The sequence below is a fragment of the Schistocerca gregaria genome, chromosome X (assembly GCF_023897955.1).
Source record: "Schistocerca gregaria isolate iqSchGreg1 chromosome X, iqSchGreg1.2, whole genome shotgun sequence".
Taxonomy (NCBI): Eukaryota; Metazoa; Arthropoda; class Insecta; order Orthoptera; family Acrididae; genus Schistocerca; species Schistocerca gregaria.
Window position 1 is genome coordinate 613,309,651 of NC_064931.1, and position 25,524 is coordinate 613,335,174.

At 38.9% G+C, this 25,524-nt stretch overlaps 1 protein-coding gene across 1 annotated transcript in view; it reads left to right on the forward strand.

Annotated features, from left to right (window-relative positions):
- LOC126299047 (proteasome subunit beta type-4-like) overlaps window positions 1-17,063 on the forward strand; it is a 31,348-nt gene extending 14,285 nt beyond the window's left edge. Inside the window, exons 4-6 of the mRNA XM_049990699.1 lie at window positions 393-591; window positions 6,692-6,780; window positions 16,948-17,063. Of these exons, the coding sequence (XP_049846656.1) occupies window positions 393-591; window positions 6,692-6,780; window positions 16,948-16,960 (301 nt within the window). The 3' untranslated portion in view covers window positions 16,961-17,063. The remainder of the gene's footprint in view (window positions 1-392; window positions 592-6,691; window positions 6,781-16,947) is intronic.
- Window positions 17,064-25,524: the final 8,461 nt, after the last annotated feature.

Consider the following 25,524-nt stretch of genomic DNA (forward strand, 5'->3'; position numbering starts at 1 on the left):
TTTTTTGTTGCCTTGTACAAGATTGACATCACTGCAAAAAGTCATGGAAATAATGCGATTCTTTGTTACAGACTGTTTCTGTGCTTCATTTTGTGTGTGTAACAATGCCTTTCAGATAACAAATGTATATACATGCAAGTATTGGTTTTCAACTGTTCGTTTCAGTAAGGTTAAAGTATTTGAGCTCTCTCTCTCTGTTCTGAAAACTCTTTATTTCATGTAGGCTAAGTGCTCACGCATGTATACATGACTTTTTCTGCAATTCATTCTTTGTGAAGTCACATGTAGGCAGTTTATTAAACAGCAGCAGCAGTAGAAGCTGATGGTTATGTTAATTGATAGTGAGTTTATACACAATCATTTTACTGGATTTTTTTTTATTTTTGTGATAGGTTCCTTGGAGCTGTAGACAAGTTAGGAACTGCATATGTTGATCGGCATATTGCAACTGGATTTGGAATGCATATTGCTCTTCCTATGTTGAGAGATGCACTCGAGAAGAAAGAGACACTAACAAAAGATGAAGCTGTTCAGTTAATTAAAAAATGTATGGAAGTGCTTTTCTATCGTGATGCTCGTTCATTTCCAAAGGTGAGTGTGCAAACTTTAAATGATAGAAAATAATCTAACAGTTAACACCTACGCCGTAGACTTATGCCAGTTATCTTTTCATTGCCCCTTTGATAATTGTACCAATAATAAACATTATACATTATAAAAAATTGTTTCTGCAGTTGACACACTACAAAGACACACAGTATACCATGATGAGCTAAAACACTATGACCACCTGCTTAATAGCATACTGGTCCATCTTTGAAATGCATTATAACAGTGATTCTGCATGGCATCATTTTGACTGGTCTTTTGTAGTTTTCCGGAGGTATGTTGCACAATATGCCTGTGCATACATCACAATTTCCTGTAAATTATATACCAATTGCTTGAGAATGTGCAGCTGGTGCCTGATAGCATCAGAGGTTTGTTCCATTGGATTAAGATCTGACGAATTTGATTGTGAAGGCATAAATGTGAGATTACTGTCATGCTTCTCAAACTTCTGTAAGAAAGATTCTGGCCTTGTGACAAGGACGGCTGGAAGATGATGCTGCCACTGGGGAATATGCCAAGCATGAAGGGATGCATATGGTCAACAATAATGTCAATGTAGTCCACAACTGTCATGGTACTTTCTATTGAGCAACTGTTCACGTGAATGATGTCATATCTGGACACAGTCAGCGACATACTGTAACAAGAAATGTGGGTCATTTAGCCTGGTGACACATTTCCATTGGTTCACAGTACAGTCTTGTTCACATGCCCTCTACAATCATAATTGACAGTGTCACTATGTCAGCATGGGAGCATATAGGGGTTCTTTGCTGATGTGTTCAAAATTGTGTGCAGAACAGTGTATTGTGAAACACTTCTCTACACCTTCAGTGTACTGTCAGGTTTGCCACAGATCACCACTCTTGTTGCTTTACCCCCTGTGGATCCGGGGCTAGAATAGGCCCGAGGTGTTCCTGCCTGTCATAAGAGGCAACTAAAACGAGTCTCTCACGTTTTGGCCTTTATGTGATGGTCCCCTGTAGGATTTGACCTCGATTTTCAAAATTTTCCTGAAGAGCGAGCCAATTCGGGAAGGTCACCTTACATGGTGCACCGTGTCCATTGTGCATTGAGATATTTAACCCATTTTCTCATTGTCACATTTCTCCATCTTCTGGGCGAGAACATCTTCCTGGGTGTGTTTTCCACCATGCACTATGCAGTGTCACTTTCTGTGCCGACAGTGACCATGGACTTATTTGCACTTCATATCTAGCACGGTAGCGAGTCCGTTGTGGTGGGTCCACCATGTACCCTGTTAGCTGTAGCCCCCTGACAACACAGGGATCGCTGTGCTGATGCCTGCACCATGAAGTCCCCACGTATGCCAAGGAATAGATGCCCGTCATTGGGGCATTGGGACTCCTGGCAATGGCCATGCTGCCAGGTGGCCTTTGTTGCGGCTGGGTGGCGCCTGTGGGGAGGGCCCCTGGTCAGAGTGGGTGGCATCAGGGCGGATGACACGCCATGAAGTGTAGTATGTCATCTCTTTCTGATGGTCCACCACTAGTAGCCTCTAAGTGGGCAAAGACTAACTTCAATGCTAAGAAATAAAACCCTAAGTCATTCCCCGCCCTGGCCACACCTTGGGAGGAACATCAGGCTAAGGATGCCAGTGAAGCTTATTCGCTCCAGTACCTCATATGTATGAGAGTTGATGGGAAACCTCAGTTTTATGTGGAGCATTTGTAGGACAAGTTTGGGGAGGTGGAGGGCTTCTCCAAAATGCGCTCTGGGTCGGTTTTGATAAAAACAGCATCCTCTGCCCAGTCACAGGCATTACTCGCTTGTGGCAAGTTGGAAAATGTTTGTTACAGTCACGCCTCATAAGAGTTTTAATATCGTCCACAGGGACCTTCTTTTGCAGTCTGACGACGAGTTGCACTCCCATTTAGAGCAGCGAGGTGTTCATTTCACCTGATATCTGTAGAAGAGTGTAAGGTTGTCGACTGGATGTGAGAGAGTGATTCTTTGGTGCAAGTGGTGTGAAGATGAAGGTAGCCCGCAGTGACAATTTTTTGATTTGTGTGTGGCATAGGTGAAGGTACGGTGCTCACAGGATGTAGCAGTAACAGTTGGTGAATCTCTGGCTGGGGCTGTCTGTCATTGGTGTGCCTGAGTCTGCACTTTCATCAGTATAGGGCTCAGCAACAACCTTGCCAACAGCCCTTCATACTGCCTCATTGCTGTGTCAGGTGGCAGTATGCCTACTCTCATATATGTGCGGTCTGGATGAGCTGACCTGGTGGTGGCCTGAGCTCAAACCTGAGAACAGTGGCTGGCACTATTAAACCCCAGCTCGTTCGGATCAGAGAAGACATTAGCCCAGCCCCCATCCCATCCAGGCTGCAGATAGACCCCTGGCTGACAGTCCAATCATGATGGCGGAAGAATGGTGGTGGCCTTTCAGTGGCAGGCAACATGCAATGTGCACTGATTCAAAGCCCAGCTTTGCAACAGGCACAGCATGGCCGGACGGCCAATTTTTATACATGACAAAGCGGGCCTTGTAGCAGTTAAGGTCATGTATGCAGCATGCCAAACTCATCAAAATGGTTTAAAATGCCCGTTATGACCCCAGCACCTGGGTTATAGTTACCGAACTGCTGGCATCGTGTAAATGTTGAGCCAGCAGGTGTCAGCAAGCACTTGGATTTTGGCATTGGCCCTTGACCTCCATTTGGATTCTGGCATTGGCCCTGGACTGGAGACCTTGTCACGGCACTCTTTCTGTCTTGGATTGATTTGGCTCACCAAATTCCTGACTGGACAGTCTGGCTGAAACAGATGTACTGTTACCTTCATAGTTCACAAACTCCCAGTCAAAACACAAGTCTGGGGTGCAAATTGTCGGTAAGCTTCTTTATGAATGTGGAATGGTGTAAACAGTATAAATATAAAGAGGAAATGAGGAGTATAGTCATAGGATACCACTTTTCATTCCCCTCTTTATATCTACACTATTTGAACCATTCCACTCGCACAGAGTCTTTGATTCATAACTTATGCAATACCTAACTTTAATTCTCCAAGGCATGGTCCTTTCCTAACTCATTCTGAGACTGTCAGTATAATCCCACAGGCCAAAATACGGGAAGGGTGGGATCTGGGCAACTCTACACTTTAGGTAACAATAAACAATACCTACTATGACCAAGATAGTGAATGCACTGATGTGGTAGTTCCTACTGCAGTGAGTTGATGCTGATGTTTGGCAAGGTATATTTTCACTGGTCCAAGCAATGTGCCAATGATTCATAGCCATTCTGGTCCAGAAGGGTTAGGTTTAGGTGTCAACATTTATTTATTTATTGTTCCGTAGGACCCCATTAAGAAGTATCTGTGGTCATGGAACGAGTCAATACATGAAATTATAACACGATAGTAGAGACAGATAAAATGAAATAGAAAAAAACATATTCAGACGACAAGTCGTAAGTTTAAATAAAGAAAATCAACAATGTAACACTGGAATTTGCTTAATTTTTCAGCTCTTCTAGGAGCTCCTCGACATAATAGGAGTGAGCAATGAGGAAACTCTTCAGTTTAGACTTAAAAGTTTGGGCTACTGCTAAGATTTTTGAGTTCTTGTGGTAGCTTATTGAAAATGGATGCAGCAGAATACTGCACTCCTTTCTGCACGAGAGTCAAGGAAGTGCATTCCACATGCGGATTTGATTTCTGCCTGGTATTAACTGAGTGAAAGCTGCTAACTCTTGGCAATAGGCTAATATTGCTAACAATAAACGACATTAAAGAATATATATACTGTGAGGGCAATGTCAGAATTCCCAGACTATTTAATAGGGGTCGACAAGAGGTTCTCGAACTTACGCCACATATAGCTCGAACAGCCCGTTTTTGAGCCAAAAATGCCCTTTTTGAATCAGAAGAATTACCCCAAAAAATAATACCATACGACATAAGCGAATGAAAATATGCGAAGTAGACTACTTTTCATGTTGAACTGTCACCTATTTCAGATACTGTTCTAATGGTAAATAAAACAGCATTTAGTTTCTGAACAAGATCCTGGACATGGGCTTTCCACAACAGCTTACTATCTATCTGAACGCCTAGGGACTTGAACTGTTCCATCTCGCTAATAATATGCCCATTCTGTCTGATCAAAATATCGGTTCCTGTTGAATTGTGAGGTAAAAACTGAGCCTTACTGTAATTTAGCATCAAATTATTTTCCACAAGCCACGAACGTATTTCATGAACTACATTATTTGATAATGTTTCAATATTACACACAAGATCCTTCACTACCAAGCTGGTGTCATCAGCAAACAAATATTTTTGGATCACCTGTAATACTAGAAGGCATATCGTTTATATAAATAAGAAACAGCAGTGGCCCCAGCACCGATCCTTGGGGAACGCCCCACTTAGCAGTGCCCTATTGGGACTGAGCATCACTACCACTCTCAATATTGTGGAGAATTACCTTCTGCTTTCTGTTCTTAAAGGGGCGATCCAATTGTAAGCTACTCCCCTTACTCCATAATGGTCCAACTTCTGCAGTAATATTTTGTGGTCAACACAGTCAAAAGCCTTCGTTAAATCAAAGAAAACACCTAGCGTTCGCAACCTTTTATTTAATCTGTCCAAAACCTCACAGAGAAAAGAGACTACAGCATTTTCAGTTGTTAAACCATTTCTAAAACCAAACTGTACATTTGACAGCAAATTATGTGAATTTAAATGCTCCAGTAACGTTGTATATACAACCTTCTCGATAACTTTAGCAAACACCCATGGCGTAGAAATAGGTCTAAAATTGTCAACATTATCCCTGTCTACCTTTTTATAAAGGGGCTTCACTACCGAGTACTTTAATCGGTCAGGAAACCGACCACTCCTAAAGGAAAAGTAAGTTACAGATGTGGCTAAGTACTGGGCTAACATACATAGAACAATACTTCAGTGTTCTGCTAGATACCCTGTCACATCCATAAGAGTTCCTGGTCTTTAGTGATTTGATTATTAACTCAATCTCCCTCTTGGCAGTATCGTGTAGGAGCATTTCAAGTAACAGTCTCGGAACATTTTTTTCTAAGAGCGCTATATGATTCTTTGGTCTGGGCATTCACAGAGGGTGAGTTTGCTAGTAGTTGAGAGCCCCAACATTAGGTGCATAATGGGGCCCCTTAGGAGCATGGCTGCCAAGGAGGGGAAGGAAACCAGTGTGCATTCCGGGGGGAATCATTCCAGATGTGGAAAGGGTGCTTCTGGATGCCATGAAGAGTACAGGGTGCAGCCAACTGCAGGTGGTGGCTCATGTCAGTACCAGTGACGTGTTGGATCGGAGCAGATTCTGTCTGGTTTCGGGTGGCTAGCGGAAATGGTAAAGACTGACAGTCTTGCTTCTGAGATTAATGCGGAGCTCACCATATGCAGCATTGTCGATAGAACCGACTGTGGTCCTTTGGTGCAGAGCCAAGTGGAGGGTCTGAATCAGAGGCTCAGGCATTTCTGTGACCGTGTAGGCTGCAGATTCCTTGAATTGCGCCATCGGGTGGTGGGTTTCCGGGTTCCGTTTAATAGGTCAGGAGTCCACTACACACAGGAGGTGGCTACACAGGTAGCAGGGGCTGTTTGGAAGGGACTGGATGGTTTTTTAGGTTAGAGGGTCTCGGGGAACCACAGAAGGTACGTCTGTCTAAAAGTGGGCAGGTAAAACAACTAAAGAGTATTTTTATTACTCCATCCCAAACAAGGACATCAGAACAGGCCTTGAAAATTAGATATGTCTTTGTTTTAGCTTCTGGGACTGAATTTGATTTCTATGCATGTTTACTCTGTGGTCAGCCTGCTCATGTCATGTAGAGATCAGTTGATATATTATGTGCCTGATATGAAACTTAAAACTTATTTGTAATTTGTGCCAATAATTCTGGAATCTTGCAAATTGGAGTTGGTGTTCCTTCACAGATAACATTGATGTTGAGCAGGTGGTTTGTCTATGTCTCTCTGTGTGTTTCTTTTAGTGTTTTTTTTTTTTTTAACTTACAATTTTTTCCTATTCATACCCCAGAGTTATTTAATATTATCCATATTTGGCTTTCAGTATGAGATTGGAGTTATCACAGCCGATGGTGTGGAGGTTATAGGACCTGTTGATGTTAAAGGCAACTGGGAAGTGGCACATATGATAAGGTAAGTTATGTATTAAGTTTCATAATAAAAATACGTAAAAGTACAGATTTTTCCCCCCAATTTACGCTTGTACTTCGCTGGTTTAAACATGTGTACATGTGCTCTTAAAGATTAAGAAAACCAAACATCAGCTGTTTCTAAACTCCAAAAGTCAATCTCTCTCTCTCTCTCTCTCTCTCTCTCTCTCTCTCTCTCTCTCTCTCTCTCTCTCTCACTTGTATGTTCACTGTAGGGCTCATTACATTTTGTGCAAATTATGTAGCACCATTTGATTGCTAAACTCGCTCACAAATTATAGGTATTTAAATAAGCAAGCACACCAGATATTGAAAAACAGTGAAGATTCTCAGTGTGCAGGGCCCCAGGCTGTAATGGAATTTAGATAACATTTTAATTTATTGCACTATGGAATTACTCTCTCTCCTACCACTTTATTTTTTAGAATCCTTACTAAAGCAAATATTCCCATGTCACTGGTCACCAGGAAAGTGGAGGCCACTTCAGAGTGTAAAACAGGTATAATGATGGATGAACAGAAATACAGAATATTCTAAGCTCAAACATCATACCTTCCTGGAGGAAAATAAGCTCAATTAAAAAGAATCATTGTGGGTTTAAAAAAAAAACCATTCAAATGAAACACTTAACTTATTTGCAAAATATCATGTAAAATAATAAATGCAGGTGGAAGGCATTTAATATTATAAAATATTGTCAACAAATAACATATGGAGTATCTTCCTGATTTTTTTTGGCCCGTTCAATGATTTTTTGCAAATAAAATCCAGTATGCTGTGCTCATGGAATATGTCAAAAAGAAATGAAAGCCACATCAGATTTATTCCAGAGAAGTGCAATGTAAATGCTTATGTTCTCAATACACACAATCTACCAGAGTGAGTTGGCAATGCTGTGCTAGTTCATTAGCACTACTGCCTACAAAAAATTGTTCAGTTAAGTCTGACAGCTGATATGAAAGGATGACAGTAATTAACATTGCACTTATCTAGTAGGATAGTGTTGAGTAAAGGTAGTTGCAAAGATCTCTAGACTTCGTTATGTCATCATTCCATACACATGCTGGAAAAGGTACTAAGATGTATCTTATGCACTGAATGCAACTGTATGAAAATGCGTGAAAGTAAATATCAAGTTCATAAATGATCAGTGGCAGTCCTGTATATGTCAAGCATTTAGCAGAAAACTGTTTAAAGGACACTCTAACACTTTGGGAAAAGGTAATAAATACAGTTAAAGAAGATCTAGCTGCAATTTGTTTGAACAGGAACTTCTGAAAAAAACATACAATAGTGATGGGAATAACTATCTGCTGATTGCTAAGATGTAAGTCATCTCAGTGTTCTTTAGGTGTCACAGGAAGAGGAAGTTAATGTTCTAAAAGTAGATTTGGCTACATCACATTTGGAAAATGAAGACCATAAGAAGAAATATGTAGTAGTAAAGATAAAACTGACAACAGAGAGTGATAAACACATAACTGATGTATCGTGTTCACGTGTGGTTACAAATGCCGATAACCACCACCTCATTATTATGAACAAGGATTGTGACTCTAGTGCCTCAAAAAAAAATTCCAGGAATAATGTGTGTCCCGCCAGTGATGAAATGCAATCCCAACTGTAGTTTAACTCCATCACACACCTCACTCTTTTCTACACAATGGAAAACTAAATTGCTAGCTAAATACAGTGGCAGTTCAAATAAAAAAGAATGAGGCAATAAACACAATGTGTTGTTTTTGGTGGACAGTCACAGCAGGACACTAACTAGTGTATTAAATGACATAAAAAATGGCATTGCAGATGCTGGAATCATAAAACTGGGAGCAAAGAAGAATGCTGGCCAAAATAAAATAATGGAGCAAGAAATTATATTGTGCATTAAAGTGCCTCCAACAATGTGGCATGTAATGAAGCAGATGCCTGTACTACAGCTATAGAAATGTCCTTATAACATAACCAATAAAAAAATCCTGTTTTTGTTAACAATACTCAACAGATATTATTTAACTTTGCATGTGTTAATAGAGAAATACTTAAAACGAATACTCTGATCATACAACTTTGTTCACAGTATAGTTGTGACATTATAGATGTAGGCAACATTGATCACACTCTGCTTATCAGACATGGGATACATTTAAATTACAAAGGAAAACTACTTCTGTGTGAACAGGTTGACAGAATAATTGAAGCAAATACTCAGAAACTAATAACAGAATCTCTCTCTCTCTCTCTCTCTCTCTCTCTCTCTCTCTCTCTCTCTCTCTCTCTCTCTCTCTCCCTCTCCCTCTCTCCCCTTTTCCAGAATACTGTAAGCCTTTAGTTCCATAGTCCTCACAGAATTCAAGTATTTCATGTGAAAAACAGGCTCCTAATGGCTTAGAGAGAAAGCAAAACGCATGTAAATTACTTACCCTCATGCAAGTCGTCATTTGTAGTATTTTGAATAAATTAGAAGAGTTGGAACACTTTTCTAAGGTAAAAAAAGTGTTTTGTTGTGTATCTCAGAAGATTGGCTTCCAGAAAATAAAGTAGATTTTTTAATACCTAATGAAGTACATTGTGGCAGCTATAATGTGTAGCAGTGTGAGAAGAAATGGAGGGGCTACAATATTTATCACACTATGTATAAAATTTTCTAAAATAGAAGAAAGCTGGTTCTATTCTGAATTAAATGTAGAATATAGTTGTGTAACACTGATTGACCAGACCATCATAACCGTTAGTTTCTATAGACCTCCAAATGGTGATGTTAATTTCTTTTTTGGTAAATTTGAATGAATGATATGAGAAATTTTAAACCCCAAAACAGATATTGCAATATATGATGACCTCAACCTAGAGCTGTCAGGCTCATCTGAGCCTAACTCACAAATTTCTAAATGTACGCAGATCACTAAAGTTATATTGTACTAACAATAGCCCTGCATTTGGGAATGCCTGTTTGGACAACGTTATAGTTTAATATTTCAAGAGACCTATACAATGTCCGCATAGCAGATGAATGTTTCTGAGATCATGATCATCTGCTCCTAACATACCATTATGCACAGTCAGATAATGATTGTGTGGCTGCAAACAAGAAGCAGAACATGGCACAGTTTAGAGGATAGAAAGAGGAATTTATTAAGTTACTTATTGACTGCCTGGAAAATGCAAATTGGACCTTTGTTAATGAGTGCAGTGTTGACAAATCAACTGTTGAAATTGTAATACTTTCATAAAGACGTATATTGGCCTGTGGTACTCATGCTTTCCACTGAAAAGAAACATTACCAAACCAAACGGAAACAGTAATCAGCTTCCTCGTATCAGGGAAAAGATACTTTAACTGCACAAAATGTATTAAAAAAATAAAATAAAAAAACAAATATGGCACAGAGTAGTGTTACATTTCTTGTAAAACTTACCTGAAAAAAAAAAAAGCCAAACTTCAACTTACCAACCAAGCTGTCTGTGAAAATGACATTGAAAGAGCTCCCAACAAATGCAAGGCTGTTTGGGATATAACATAAGAATTCACTTCTGCCCAAACTAATGACGTTGTGCTCAGACATCTTGTCATCAATGTAAAACTTACCACTAAATGTGATCAAACAGCAAATAATCTGAACCTGAAAGGTTCTGAAAACGAGTGGCATTCTACATTTCAGTGTGTGAAATGTTAGATTTGTTAATCAGGTCACTAGGTTACAGAATTTTAAAAAGGAAATGGATAGATTGGAGTGCATCTACATCTACATCTACATGACTACTCTGCAATTCACATTTAAGTGCTTGGCACAGGGTTCATCGAACCACAATCATACTCTCTCTCTACTATTCCACTCCCGAACAGCGAGCGGGAAAAACGAACACCTAAACCTTTCTGTTCGAGCTCTGATTTCTCTTATTTTATTTTGATGATCATTCCTACCTATGAAGGTTGGGCTCAACAAAATATTTTCGCATTTGGAAGAGAAAGTTGGTGACTGAAATTTCGTAAAAAGGTCTCGCCGCGACGAAAAACGTCTTTGCTTTAATGACTTCTATCCCAACTCGCGTATCATATCTGCCACACTCTCTCCCCTATTATGTGATAATACAAAACGAGCTGCCCTTTTTGCACCCTTTTTATGTCCTCCGTCAATCCCACCTGGTAAGGATCCCACACCGCACAGCAATATTCTAACACAGGACGAATGACTGTAGTGAAAGCTGTCTCTTTAGTGGACTTGTTGCATCTTAGTGTACTGCCAATGAAATGCAACCTTTGGCTTACCTTCCTCACAATGTTATCTATGTGCTCTTTCCAACTGAAGTTGTTCGTAATTTTAACACCCAGGTACTTAGTTGAATTGACAGCCTTGAGAATTGTACTATTTATCGCGTAATCGAATTCCAACGGATTTCATTTGGAACTCATGTGGATCACCTCACACTTTTCGTTACTTAGCGTCAACTGCCACCTGCCACACCATATAGCAAACTCTTCTAAATCGCTTTGAAACTGATATTGGTCTTCGGATGACCTTACTGGACGGTAAATTACAGCATCATCTGCAAACAACCTAATAGAACTGCTCAGATTGTCACCCAGGTCATTTATATAGATCAGGAACAGCAGAGGTCCCAGGACGCTTCCCTGGGGAACACTTGATATCACTTCAGTTTTACTTGATGATTTTCCATCTATTACTACGAACTGCGACCTTCCTGACAGGAAATCAAGAATCCAGTCGCACAACTGAGACGATACCCCATAGGCCCGCAGCTTGATTAGAAGTAGCTTGAGAGGAACAGTGTCAAAAGCTTTCCGGAAATCTAAAAATACGGAATCAACTTGAGATCCCCTATCGATAGCGGCCATTACTCCGTGCAAATAAAGAGCTAGCTGCATTGCACAAGAACGATGTTTTCTGAAACCATGCTGATTACGTATCAATAGATTGTTCCCTTCGAGGTGATTCATAATGTTTGAATACAGTGTATGCTCCAAAACCCTACTGCAAACCGACGTCAGTGATATAGGTCTGTAGTTCGATGGATTACTGCTAATACCCTTCTTAAACTCTGGTGCGACCTGCGCAATTTTCCAATCTGTAGGTACAGATCTATCGGTGAGCGAGCGGTTGTATATGATTGCTAAGTAGGGAATTTTGTATCAGCGTAATCTGAAAGGAACCTAATCGGTATACAATCCTGACCTGAAGACTTGCCCGTATCAAGCAATTTGAGTTGTTTTGCAACCCCTAAGGCATCTACTTCTAAGAAACTCGTGCTAGCAGCTGTTCGTGTTTCAAATTCTGGAATATTCCATTCGTCTTTCCTGGTGAAGGAATTTCGGAAAACTGCGTTCAATAACTCCACTTTAGCGGCACAGTTGTCGGTAACAGTACCATCGGCAGTGCGCAGCGATGGTATTGACTGTGTCTTGCCGCTTGTGTACTTTACATACAACCAGAATTTCTTCGGATTTTCGACCAAATTTCGAGACAATGTTTCGTTGTGGAACGTATTAAAGGCATCTCCCATTGTTGTCCGTGCTGAATTTTGCGCATCTGTAAATTTTAGCCATTCTTCGGGATTTCGCGTTCTTCTGAGGAAGATAGCATCTACCTGGGAGCCTGTATCTAATATTTTCTGGGTCTCATGAACAAAAAAAGCGAGTTCGGTCTCACACTATCGCTGTTTCCGGAATCCATGTTGATTCCTACAGAGTAGATTGTGGGTTTCCAAAAACGACATGATACATGAACAAAAAACATGTTCTAAAATTCTACAACAGATCGACATCACAGATATAGGTCTATAGTTTTGCACATCTGCTCGACGACCCTTCTTGAAGACTGGGACTACCTGTGCTCTTTTCCCATCATTTGGAACCTTCCGTTCCTCTAGAGACTTACGGTACACGGCTGTTAGAAGGGGGGCAAGTTCTTTCGTGTACTCTGTGTAGAATCGAATTGGTATCCCGTCAGGTCCAGTGGACTTTCCTCTGAGTAATGCCAGTTGCTTTTCTATTCCTTGGCCACTTATTTGGATGTCAGCCATTTTTTCGTTTGTGCGAGGACTTAGAGAAGGAACTGCAGTGCGGTCTTCCTCTCTGAAACAGCTTTGGAAAAAGGTTTTTAGTATTTCAGCTTTATGCGTGTCATCCTCTGTTTCAATGCCGTCATCATCCCGGAGTGTCTGGATATGCTGTTTTGAGCCACTTACTGATTTAACGTAAGACCAGAACTTCTTAGGATTTTCTGTCAAGTTGGTACATAGAATTTTACTTCCGAATTCACTGAATGCTTCACACACAGTCCTCCTTACGCTGACTTTGACATCGTTTAGCTTCTGTTTGTCCGAGAGGTTTTGGCTGCGTTTCAATTTGGAGTGAAGCTCTCTTTGCTTTCGCAGTAGTTTCCTAACTTTGTTGTTGAACCATGGTGGGTTTCTCCCGTCCCTCACAGTTTTACTCGGCACGTACCTGTCTAAAACGCATTTTACAATTGCCTTGAACTTTCTCCATAAGCACTCAACATTGTCAGTGTCAGAACAGAAATTTTCGTATTGATCTGTTAGGTAGTCTGAAATCTGCCTTCTATTAATATTTCTAAACAGATAAATCTTCCTACCTTTTTTTTATATTCCTATTAACTTCCATATTCAGGGATGCTGCAACGGCCTTATGATCACCGATTCCCTGTTCTGCGCTTACATAGCCGAAAAGTTCGGGTCTGTTTGTTATCAGTAGGTCCAAGATGTTATCTCCATGAGTCGTTTCTCTGTTTAATTGCTCGAGGTAATTTTCGGATAGTGCACTCAGTATAATGTCACTAGATGCTCTGTCCCTACCACCCATCCTAAACATCTGAGTGTCCCAGTCTATATCTGGTAAATTGAAATCTTCACCTAGGACTATAACATGCTGAGAAAATTTATGTGGAATGTATTGCAAATTTTCTCTCAGTTGTTCTGCCACTAATACTGCTGAGTTGGGAGGTCAGTAAAAGGAGCCAATTATTAACCTAGCTCAGTTGTTGAGTGTAACCTCCACCCATAATATTTCGGCTCTGTACCAAAGGTCCATTGTCAGTCCTGTTGACGATGCTGCAGATGGTGAGCTCTGCTTTCATCCCGCTAGCGAGACTGGCAGTCTTCACCAAATCAGATAGCCACCGGAAGCCAGAGAGGATTTCCTCCTATCCATAACGACACACATCATTGGTGCCGACATGAGCGACCTCCTGCAGATGGGTGCACCCTGTACCCTTCATGGCATCCGGAAAGACCCTTACCACATCTGGAATGACTCCCCCCGGTATGCACACGGAGTGCACATTGGTTTTCTTCCTCTCTTTTGCTGCCATATCCCTAAGGAGCCCCATTACATGCCTGACATTGGAGCTCCCAACTACCAGTAAGCCCACCCTCTGCGCCCGCCCGGATCTTGCAGACTGAGGGTCAACCTCTGGAACAGGACAAGCAGCATTACTACTTTTTCCTTTGTTTATCAATTTTGTAATCATCATTCTGCGAACTAATTTACTGACTTGTTACACGACCAAGTATAAATAAAAAATTAGAATATTATTTGACTGCTCAGTAAAATGTGTGTGTATAGCCCAACTTTCGAAATAGTCATTAATTTTACATTATCTAATCTATAAAGGATATGGTCCAGTATCAAGAAGTACTGTTAAATTCGTTTATGAAGTATACCAAATTTGGGATTTTTTTAAACTATCCCAGATTGTATTGTAATATAGTTGACAGGACAACAATAGTTATTATATGATTAACAAGTGTTAGTATTCAGGTGCTAGTAGGTATGATGCTCACTGTGTAAGCTACCACTGACAACTGTTTCATAATTAATTGCTAGATAAGAACATAGAACAAGAAGAAGAAAACTAGAACAGCAGTCGTCTGCATTTGGTTTTATCTAATCACAAATCACATTTGAATAGCAAAATGCCAAGGAGGAAATAAAAACATAAATAATTGTATTTTATAATTACTTGCAGTAAACTTTGATGCCATTCAATTTTTATATTTTTGTTTGTTTGTGTGTGTGTTTAATTTTTTTGTGACAAAGCAAACCACTATCTTGTGACACATTGTCACACAGAAATGACTTCATTTCCAGAAACAGTATTTTTCATATTTTTAATGGCTTATCTGGTGTAATTGGTAAGAATTCATATTTCAGTATTTCAGTTAATTTTTACTGTGCATTTTTTGGGAAATGGTTTGATGCACTTTTTGCATTACTAAGCAGTGGAGTCAGTTGGTGAGGTTGTGATGGAGAGATTTTTCATAGTCCAATTACAATGAGTAGTTTAGTATTTTAAGAGAAAATATTACAAGTAAATTAAATATGTAATACAAAAATGGCATTTACTCATTAAATATGGAACTTAAGAAACAGCTAAAGTTATTTAATCAGCATCAGTTTGTTGTTCAGAGATCTTTATCCCTCATTAACAAATTAATACCTAAAAGTACTTCTCCCAGTGTCCAATGAGGCACCCAAAGGCTGTGTGTAAATTCTCGGTGCAGATGCAATGTCAACATTGCACCATATTGGCTAGATATGGAAGACAGGATATCTTAGAAGACTGTTGCAGGCATCTGAGCTGAAATGTCAGAGAGAGAGAGAGAGAGAGAGAGAGAGAGAGAGAGAGAGAGAGAGAGAGGGGGGGGGGGGGGGGAGGGGAGGAGAAATTCATCATGGGTTTATGGGTTTCATTTTGGAAGCTGATTCTTCTAACAGAAGGGTTTCTTTAATCTGTTTTCCTGTAGTCATTTCACAACACACATCTGCAAGTGGGAAATAAATCTGTTATGTCCAAACATATTCTAAAAATCATATCTAAAATTAGTCTTATTGCCTTTCCCATAATCATAATGTTACACTACAATAAAATGTTAATTAATTTTCCTTCTTACTGTGAATAATTTCATGTCACTTTTAATGAAACATGCAATAATGAAAATTTTGTATTCTTATGAAAAGTTTTGCCAAAGAATTCTGAAATACAAACAAAAAGCATTTTAGTACTTAACAGAAATTATACTATTGTGAAACAATGGGTCCAAATGTCATGCTGTACACAATTAACGACAGTGTGACTAGAGGTTAAACGCACGTATGAGCCAAGTAATCAGTATATGACATCTTTTTGCTCACAGTAGATTTACATGTAATAAGTGACTGGTAGCTCTCATCACTGAAGCAGCACAAAACGAAAGGTTCTGAAGTATGTATGAAAAGTACATCACCAGGCAGCAATAGAAGAAATTTTTCTGTTGAATAAATTGCATCACTGTGCCACAAAGGTACAACACACCAAGCTGTTCTGTCATAACACAGGACTTCTTTTTGCTGAAATCCATCATTGTGTTACCTAAAAATGTCTTACTCAAGATTGTGTAGTTCTTGAGTATGTGGTGTCATGGGCAACTTTCATTTTAAAACTTGTAACAACATTGTGAGGTAATGTAACACTATTTTCTTACGGTGAACTTCCTACACAGTCCTAACTGGACTTTCTTGTAAATCTTGCAGATCACATAAAATACATGCTTTGTGATTAATGAGAGAAAAATTACAGAATACTAGGAAATAATATTGCAGAGTTCCAGATTGTAAATGTGTGCATAAAGTATGCTTGGCATGAATGTGGAAAATTATAGAACAAGTATGTTTTTCAGTATTTTTGTCATAAACAAAGCAGTGGCCTACTGTGTTTAGATTGAAATCTTGAGGAACCGCTTGCAAAGGTGTAAAAGAGAGATACTGGAAGGTGTAGCTGAAAGGGCTGTGTTTTAGGAATACTAGTAAAAAATAATTTTTTAGGTGGAGATGCAGTAGCAGTATGGTATAGTTAAATCTATTTTGGGGAAGACAGATGCCAGGCTGAAATTTGTTGTAAGGATCCTAATGAATTCTGGTCATTGAGGTATTACACAATAAAAAGTCTCAGGAGGAATACAGGCTGTAGTATGAGAATAGACAAGCATTTCTATTTCTGCTGCATTCTGTCTTCCTCTATATTGTAAGTTTTAAATTTTCACACAATACTTTACCATAAAACTGTGATTATTTGTGTATAGTCTGCATTTATATAATTATTGTAGTGTCTGTTTCTAATGAAGTCTTTATTTTCAGGGGCTATGAGTGATAACTGTATGCTGTTCCCCTGAGGCCATTCTTCATTTGGTTGTTAAGTGGTAAACTAAAATGATTTTTTTTGTGTGAAACTTTCAATAAAGTGTTTTTTCCAACACAGTTATTTTATTTATAACAGTTATTAAAAATTATGATGATTTATACTTAGTTTTGTCACATTCATTGCTGAAGTAACAATCGTACTTGCCTAGAAGTTTTTGATACTGGAATTTTTGAAGGTTAACTGTAAAGAGCTTGTGCTGTATGGGTCATTTTTATGAGAGTGGTATATATATGAAGTTCATTGATGGTGCCCTGAGCTTGCCATAAATGTTTGTACCTTAAATATGAGCAAGCTAAGGGTGTACAAGCTAAATTCTTATTCTTACTATTCTTATCTTTTTTCCCAATTTATGACTGTTGTTTCAAAATTCTTCTTGTGGTGTGTGTTTTTTGAAAAACCATAATTATCTATTAAAAGTATAGCAATGTATTGAAACGTTCTGAAAAACACTGAATAGAAACTATGTACATTGACGAGACAATACAAGCTATCGGTTTCCAAATAGTGCTCTTGAATACTAGGAAAAATTTTTTGCACAGATACAGTATGAACTAAACGAAGACACTTAAGTAATATGTGAAATACAGTATTGATCTTCATTTGTACAAGGTGTATATGCCCCGGGAAATCCCGAAAAACCTGAAAATTTCTTCATCTGAAACAAAGCTGGGAATTTTGCATTGTTTCAGTTTTCCGTCAAATTTTCATAATTTTGACTGTTAAGAACTGATACTCTAACAAAGAATTTTACTTTAGCCCACTGCTGCAGAATAATACTGCAGCAATAAAACATAAATAAGAGAATAGCACCAAAATAAAATTTTAGTTGCGAAGAAAATGCCCAATTTACAACAACAAAACACATTGCACACACAAGTGTTTACCAACAGTCAAATGTGTCAAAGGCTTTACAGCAAAGACCATGCAATACATCATAATGGCAAACTGCTTTAGACAAATGTGATGTCGCAACTACATTTTTAATAAATCGTGGGAAAATATTGTAAATGGTGGTTTGAGAAGTATTACTTTCAAAGTAAATTTACTTTTATGCAAGATGAATTGTGTGAATTGTGAGAATGTGCAACGAATTTCTTAAATCGTGGAGCATTTGAAACTCATTCAAAAAATTTCTTAAATCAAGGATCATTTGAATCTTATTCAAAATTCAACACTTTAAGGATCAACCACTTAGAAAAATTTTGGGTCCAGGAGACCAGTCATTAATGCCATTATTGAAAATTGTATAGGCACATCTGTGTTTGATATATCTTAAAGGGTAATACACACTAAAAGATACCAAGCTTCAAGGTTAGTTTTTCATATTTATTTTAGTTCTTTCATAGATTTCAAATTATGCAATAGCAATGGCAGAAAGTCAATTATCCTTTTAAAAAAAGTGTGAGGTGAGTTCTTAAGCAGTTTCATACATATTTGGCTTTTCTAGGGGAAAGTGAAAGTGCTCGACAGATCATATTCAACCAGGTCACCAACAAAATATTTGGTACACAGCAGTGAAATTTATAATCTTGCTTGTCAGAAATAGTTAGCTTGCTACAATGTAAGCTGTGATCTTAGGAGATGGCCCAACCACACCCTTGGAAAAACAGAAAAAAGTTTTGACGATCAACATATGTGAAAGCTTAGCTTTTCTTGTAGCAATATTGTGTCTATTAATTTAAACCATTAACTTTTCCCGTTTGTGTAGTGAGATTACATGACAGAGCAATAATTGTCTGGTGAAAGAGCATCACAATCTTGACTTCAGTGCTTCAGAAGCCACCGTGCTCTATCTGTTGGAATTAGTATTTATACTATTGTCATACGAAAACATGCACTGTATGTGTTGCTGCACATCAAAGATCTTTGCAAAATACTTTTTTAAAATTACTTTTTTTAAGTGTTGGTAAGTTCTACACTAGTGTATAAAACCTTTTCCATTCAAAGGATTGATAGGTTTTATAGCTCCATAGGAAATTATACTGTCACTTAATATGGGAAAAATGTACTTTTGTCTGGGGTGCATTGTATTTTCATCCAGGAAAAAGATTTTCACGTATACACCCTGTTTACCACCTCAGTTAGTTATTTGCAAGTTATGTCTGTGGATCATATTTGCGACCTTTCGATGCGGTATTGAACATGTCAGTTTTATAATTACAGTACAGTTTCTCAGTTGAAAATATGGCAACATGCTGACCATTTACATGGTTTTCGTCTACTACAGGTTCAGAAATTCTGCTGTGGAGAAAGAGTAGTTGTCAAGCAGATATCATTTTGGATCTGTGTTTGAAGTTAAAAAAATTAACCGTGTGGCTCAGTGGTAAAATCCATACATCTTGGGTTTGATCCCCAGTCAGTCCTAGGATTTTTGTGCATCACTTACTGCTCCTCTCATGTCTGACAATGTTATTTTGAAAAATGCCAAGTCACACTGCTATTCAGAATCTGCATTAAACTGTAGGTCTTCCTATAGTTGGTTAAGTGAGGGCGGAGAAAGGCAGCGATATATCATCTCCAAAAGGTGATCTAGTAAAGTGCTGTAGCATTCAAAACAATCTTCTGATTGATGACAGCTGTACTTTATTATTCATGAGCAATGTTCTGGTAAGGCTGTGCTGTTAAAGTAGTTTGATATCCACAGCATTAAGGTAATTATCAAGTGTACATGTATTATTGAAAATGATAAACATATATTTGAAAGCAAAGTTTTATTGTAGTTTATTGCCCTAGTGTCAGTGAGGTTCACAAGCAATACTCTTACTGACTGAGGCATCCAGGTCCATAGCTAAGGAGTCTAAAGTAATATTTTAGGAATGAAGAATACAGTATTCCTCTGCCATTGAGATCGTTAACCTGCAGACAGGTTGGTAAATCTGTAAAGTTACACACCATAGCATACTCAGTATTTGTTTAAACTTCTGCAACATTTTGTACTCAGAGTTCAGGTAGTAATAAACAAACTGAAGCATACCAAACATGCTTCAGAAACAAGAGAAACTTCTGTGAGAAGGTACTGACACTGACATTTTACACTGACTCAAGATTCAAGATTATTATAGAAATATTAGTAGCATTTATTAGCCCAAGTGTACTGTCACTTGTATTGCAGTGCAAATGTACAGTATTGCTAAACAGTGGAAGAAACACCAATCTCCTAATTTACAAGTAATGAATTAATTTTACTGTCGTGCATTAAAAACGATCATATTCAATATAAGTGTTGTAATCGAGCTACTTCCAGAAACCTGTGGCAAAATGTTGGCAATGAAGACACCGAAACTGACAGAATCAAATACTAAATGTTTCCAAAGACACTTAAACACAGGAAATGACACAAGTTTGGAATGGCACTTGGTATGATGTACTGTGTGTTAATTTTTTTTGTAACAATTTCATATTTTCTGCTTTCTCTGTGTGTTGATAGAGATTTGCAGTAATTCATCCCCACATAATGTTAAATTGTCTTCATACAAGAACAGCTTGTTTCCAGATACATTCAGTTTTTTATTGTTCAGTACAGCTATTTCATGCTTGCTCCAAAGAAACTACTACTCAAATAAAATGAACAAATTTTCCTGTCACATTGTTCACCACTGAAGGACTTCCAGATTATGTGTATTACATTTACCGTATTTACTCGAATCTAAGCCTCACCTGAAAAATGAGACTCAAAATCAAGGGGAAAAAAAAGAAAAATCGCGAATCTATGCCGCACCTGAAATCTGAGACTCGAAATTCAAGGGGAGAGAAAAGTTTTAGGCCACATCTCCAAATAGAAACAAAGTTGGTCCATTGTAATATGAGACACAATTTAGGTCTAATGAATGACGATACAGCTATAGTAGTTTGGTTCGAGTCGTAAGCTTAGGAGTTCAGCTTTACCAGGTAGCCATTGCTATGCGTCAGTCGCTCCATCCGTATTTATACGGGTACCCTTCTTTTTACACATGCTTCGCCTGGTTTGAATTGATTGCTTATTTTTCTTTGATCTGATAAGTGCCGTTCTCTTTGTTAGAGGTGTTTACGTCACTCTAAGCTGAAAACGCATTATTGTACTTTGTCATGCATTGTTTGTCGCATTCTTATAATGACCTTTCGCCGCTTGCGGCGTGGCTTGCTCTCATTTGCGAAACAGTGGCTATTTGTTGTTACTTACACTGCTGCTTTCTTTGATGATGATCAACAAAAACCAAATAACAGACTGCGTATGATAGATGTTCTGAACGAGAGTTTAGCGAAAATTTTTCTCTTTTTGAAAATCTTTGCAGACGCCTCTTTAGTACATTACATTCTGCACAGAAATTAGTCATCTTAGATTTAAAAATCTAGTCAATTGCCGTGCTTCATTTCTGACTGCATCACCATTAGGCATAATAATAATACAAATATAAACATGACATTATATGTATGTTCTTCCCCATTTGCTGTTGTCTCACTCTAGTTTCGTAGTTTATCAGGCAGACAGGATTTAAATGAGATAGCAGCAAACATGAAAGAATACATGGCAAAATGTTTGTATTCGTATTATTCTTATAGTGAAGAGAATACTGCATGTGATTCACAATTCATAAAAGTTCCTATTAGCAACCATCTCTTCTCACAGATAGGAAAAAATTCAGAACGTAGAGTTGGCCATATTGACAAACATCCCAAACAGTCTTGCCAGTCGGATTTTCGTAGTACATTGAAATGCTGCTATATTCGAAGATGAACAATTTGGAATTTGTATTTACTTCGTTGGATAATGTACGAAAATGCAGTGGTCAAAACTCAGGGTGGAGAAAAAAGCTCGTCTTCCACCTTTGATGCAGAGGTTTTGGCGCCAGTATTTATCTTTGTGCTTGCAAAGCATGCCTGTGTAGCGCTACATACATTCGACGGCAGAAGTTAGTTGTGGCGGCACCTACCAACATTTTTCAGAACTTCCGCTTACTTTGCACTTGATTCTAAGCCGCAGGCGGTTTTTTGGATTACAAAAACAGGAAAAAAGTGCAGCTTAGATTCGAGTAAACACTGTACTGTGAATACGAGGCCTCACCCTCATTTATGACTCAGCTTATTGGTCCATTCCACACATTGGTTGAGCCTATTGCCAGCATCAACATGGAGAGCCACTGAATTGTAACGTCACAAGCGTTCTTAAATTCTTGGATCTCTTGAAGTATGATTCACAAGAAATTCATTAAGAAGTTTAGGAGTTCCTTGAGAGCTGCTCTCGTATTTCATTCCTATTCACAGCTACCATACTATAAGAGAGAGAGAGCACATTCCAAGGAACTAGAAACTTTGAAATTGTGTGACAAGTAGAGACAGTCCACATCTATGTCAGAAGTACACTAATCAGCCAGAACATTATGACTATCGACCTACTATTGATACAAACCTGTACAGGTGATAGCAATGTCACCTGGGAAGGAATGACACACATGTGGTGTATGCAGTATCAGTGAGTGTGCGATCTGTGTGTAAAATGGAGATGGCGTGCAATCTGAGTTTGACAGAGGGCAGATTGTGATCGTCCAGAGTCTTGGTACGAGCATTTTGGAAACTGCACAAACTTGTCAGGTGTGTAGTGGTGAGTGTCTTAAACATTTGGTGAAACCACATCCAGACAGCGTGGGGTTGGTCTGCTAAACACACAATGCGCCCAACACTTCTAACAATGGGCCTCCGCAGCCAATGACGCATGTGTATGCCAATGTTAACACCATGACATTGGCAGCTATTACTGAAATGAGCATGTGACCATCAGCAATGGACCTTGGCAAAGTGGCAGAGTATTGCATGGTCTGATGAATCCTGATACCACCATGCTAATGGGAAGGTGCAAATATGTAGTCTTCCAGGGGAACAGCTCCTTTGACACCTATATTGCAGGACTGAGACAAGCTGGTGTTGGTTCCATTATGCCGGGGGGGGGGGGGGGGGGGGACATTCACATGGGGATTCGTTCATCCAGTGGAGCTTGTGCAAGGCACAATGACGCCAAGGAATATCACACACTGGTTGCGGACCACATACATCTGTTCATAACGATCATGTTTCCCGACAGCAGTGGCATTTTTCAGCACGATGATGTGCTGTCACATGGCTAGGAGTGTGGTGGAGTGGTTCGAGGAACACACTGATGAGTTCCAGTTGATGTGCTGGCCCCCAACTTGCAAGATCTGAACCCAATCGCACACATCTGGAATGTGATTGAATGTGGTGTCAGAGCTCATCACCTTCTTCCCAGAATTTGCAGGAAGTAGGTCACTTGTGTGTGCAGATGTGGTGCCTACTCCCTCCGGTGACCTACCAATGCGTCGTTGATTCCATGCCACAATGCGTAACCACTGTTATACATGCTAAACGTGGACATACTGGCTATTAGGTGGGTAGTCGTGATGTTCAGGGTGATGGTTTGTTGTTGTATTGGGGAGAGGTGACCAAACAGCAAGGTCATTGGTCCCATTGGATTAGGGAAGGAAGTTGACCACGCCCTTTTAAAGGAACCATCCTGGCATTTGCCTGAAGCAATTTAGGAAAATCACGGGAAACCTTAATCAGAATGGCTGGATGTGAGTTTGAACTGTTGTCCTTCTGAATGAGAATCCAGTGTGCCAGTTCTAGCTGATCAGTGTATATGTAATCCATTTTTACAGTAGAATGGCAAGGCAATAATTTAACATTAACTTATGCAATGGAAATCGTTAAACATCATTTTAACGGTACATACTGCAGTATAACTTTAGACAGTTCCCTAACCTACAAAAAGTAAATGGAAAAATTCCAGCCAGAAACTCCTGACTTTCTCGTGAAGAAACTGAACAGAATATCATAGGAAATATATGCCTTTATTGTAGGTTTCACAGATCTCACCTTAGTGTACACAACTGCTGAATATTGTGCCCTATCTGATAACACAAACACCATACTAGAATGAATTACTAGAATGTGAGAGATTAATTAAAGGGACACTGAATAAACTGCTATAAAATGTCTCCACACCAGCAGTAACCTCACACCTCCACAACTCGGGTAACAAGAAGCAATAATAGGGGATTTGAAAATGTTACCTAACCTTAACCATCGATCAGGCTTCTCAGTCTGCAAATTTTTCCAAACTGGCTTAACCCCAGGAACAGTGTGTGGCACGGTATGAAAGAGAACCTCAAAATCAAAGATGTAGGCTGCCAGATATGGAGCTATGCCACAAAGAATCATCAAACTGTTCTAGATAATTCAGGTAAGTTGCAGAGATTCAATTTGAAGAGGAATGTGGGAATTAATTGACTGCACAAAAAGTGTGACAGTCTAGCAAAACCTCAGAATAATTGCACTTGTTCTCATCATAAATAAAAACAAACTGTGAATAGGTTGTGCTTCCCCTCCCCACCCCCAATCCTAGCTTGTGGATATGCCTTTGAGTGTAATCAGTCTTTTTTTCTGTTCCCATAGTAGTTGTTTCTTGGTGGAGCCCTCTTGTTGATTACATTTGAGATTATTTCTGTGCAATAGTTAAAGCAGTGTATGTGTCAAAACATGAATTACCATTGGAAAAACAATGGTAGGGGCACTATTCATTTTTCCAAGTGGGAAATGTGGTAAGAAGTACAATTTTCATCCAGAATATTTGATAAAAGTGAAAGAGAAATGGGATGTAATTTTGTTCACTATCTGATGACACTGTAATTTCAACATTATTTTTAGTGTAGTACATATCACTAATATAAAACTTCAACTGTCCAGTGTAAAATTTATGAGCAATTTAATCAAACTTGAAAGTCTCAGATCTAAACACTTTTTTCTATTTTATTGTAATTGAGTTTTTCTGTTGTTGATACGTCAGCTTAGTATAATTCAGACAGAAGCTTCAAACTGGTGTTTAACACTTATAACACAGCTCAAGGAGTTAAACAGTGCAGATGAGGCAATTACATTGTACAACTTGGAACTGGAATTTTAGCATCTGTTGTCGTCTCAAACCTACATTGTAAGTCTCAAACTTGGAATCTGCATACCTGCAGATGTTGCTGTTTTGGTAGCCTGTGTGTTGTCTGGAGTGGCCTCAGTTCACTGAGAATAAATTCAGATTTCATGAGCTTGGAAACCAGGCTGTTGTAATAGGTTGGATCTGTAGGTTTTTAAAACTCGAATCTTTTTCTGCCATGTAGGTTTGGTACTTACTGGTAATTAGATGGAAAGCAAATGTGCTGATGGAACACACTTGTGGTGTACATGCTAGTTTACATATCCCTGAGTAACTTTTAAATATTTCATTTTATGGTATATCTTCATAATCATATGTGTGTAGGTCATTGCTTAACCTCTATGGTTTATTGAAAAATGCGATAACTGAGTTGCATACGGAGTCTGTTCATCACAGCCATAAAAATAGTATGCACTCGTATTGTTCATGTACTCACAGCACTACTGAGCGAAATAGCACAGAGATAAAACTCCTGACCCTTATTCAGGAATAACTCAGTGTACAGCTTTCCCAGTTGATTGAATTGTTGGCTAACAAG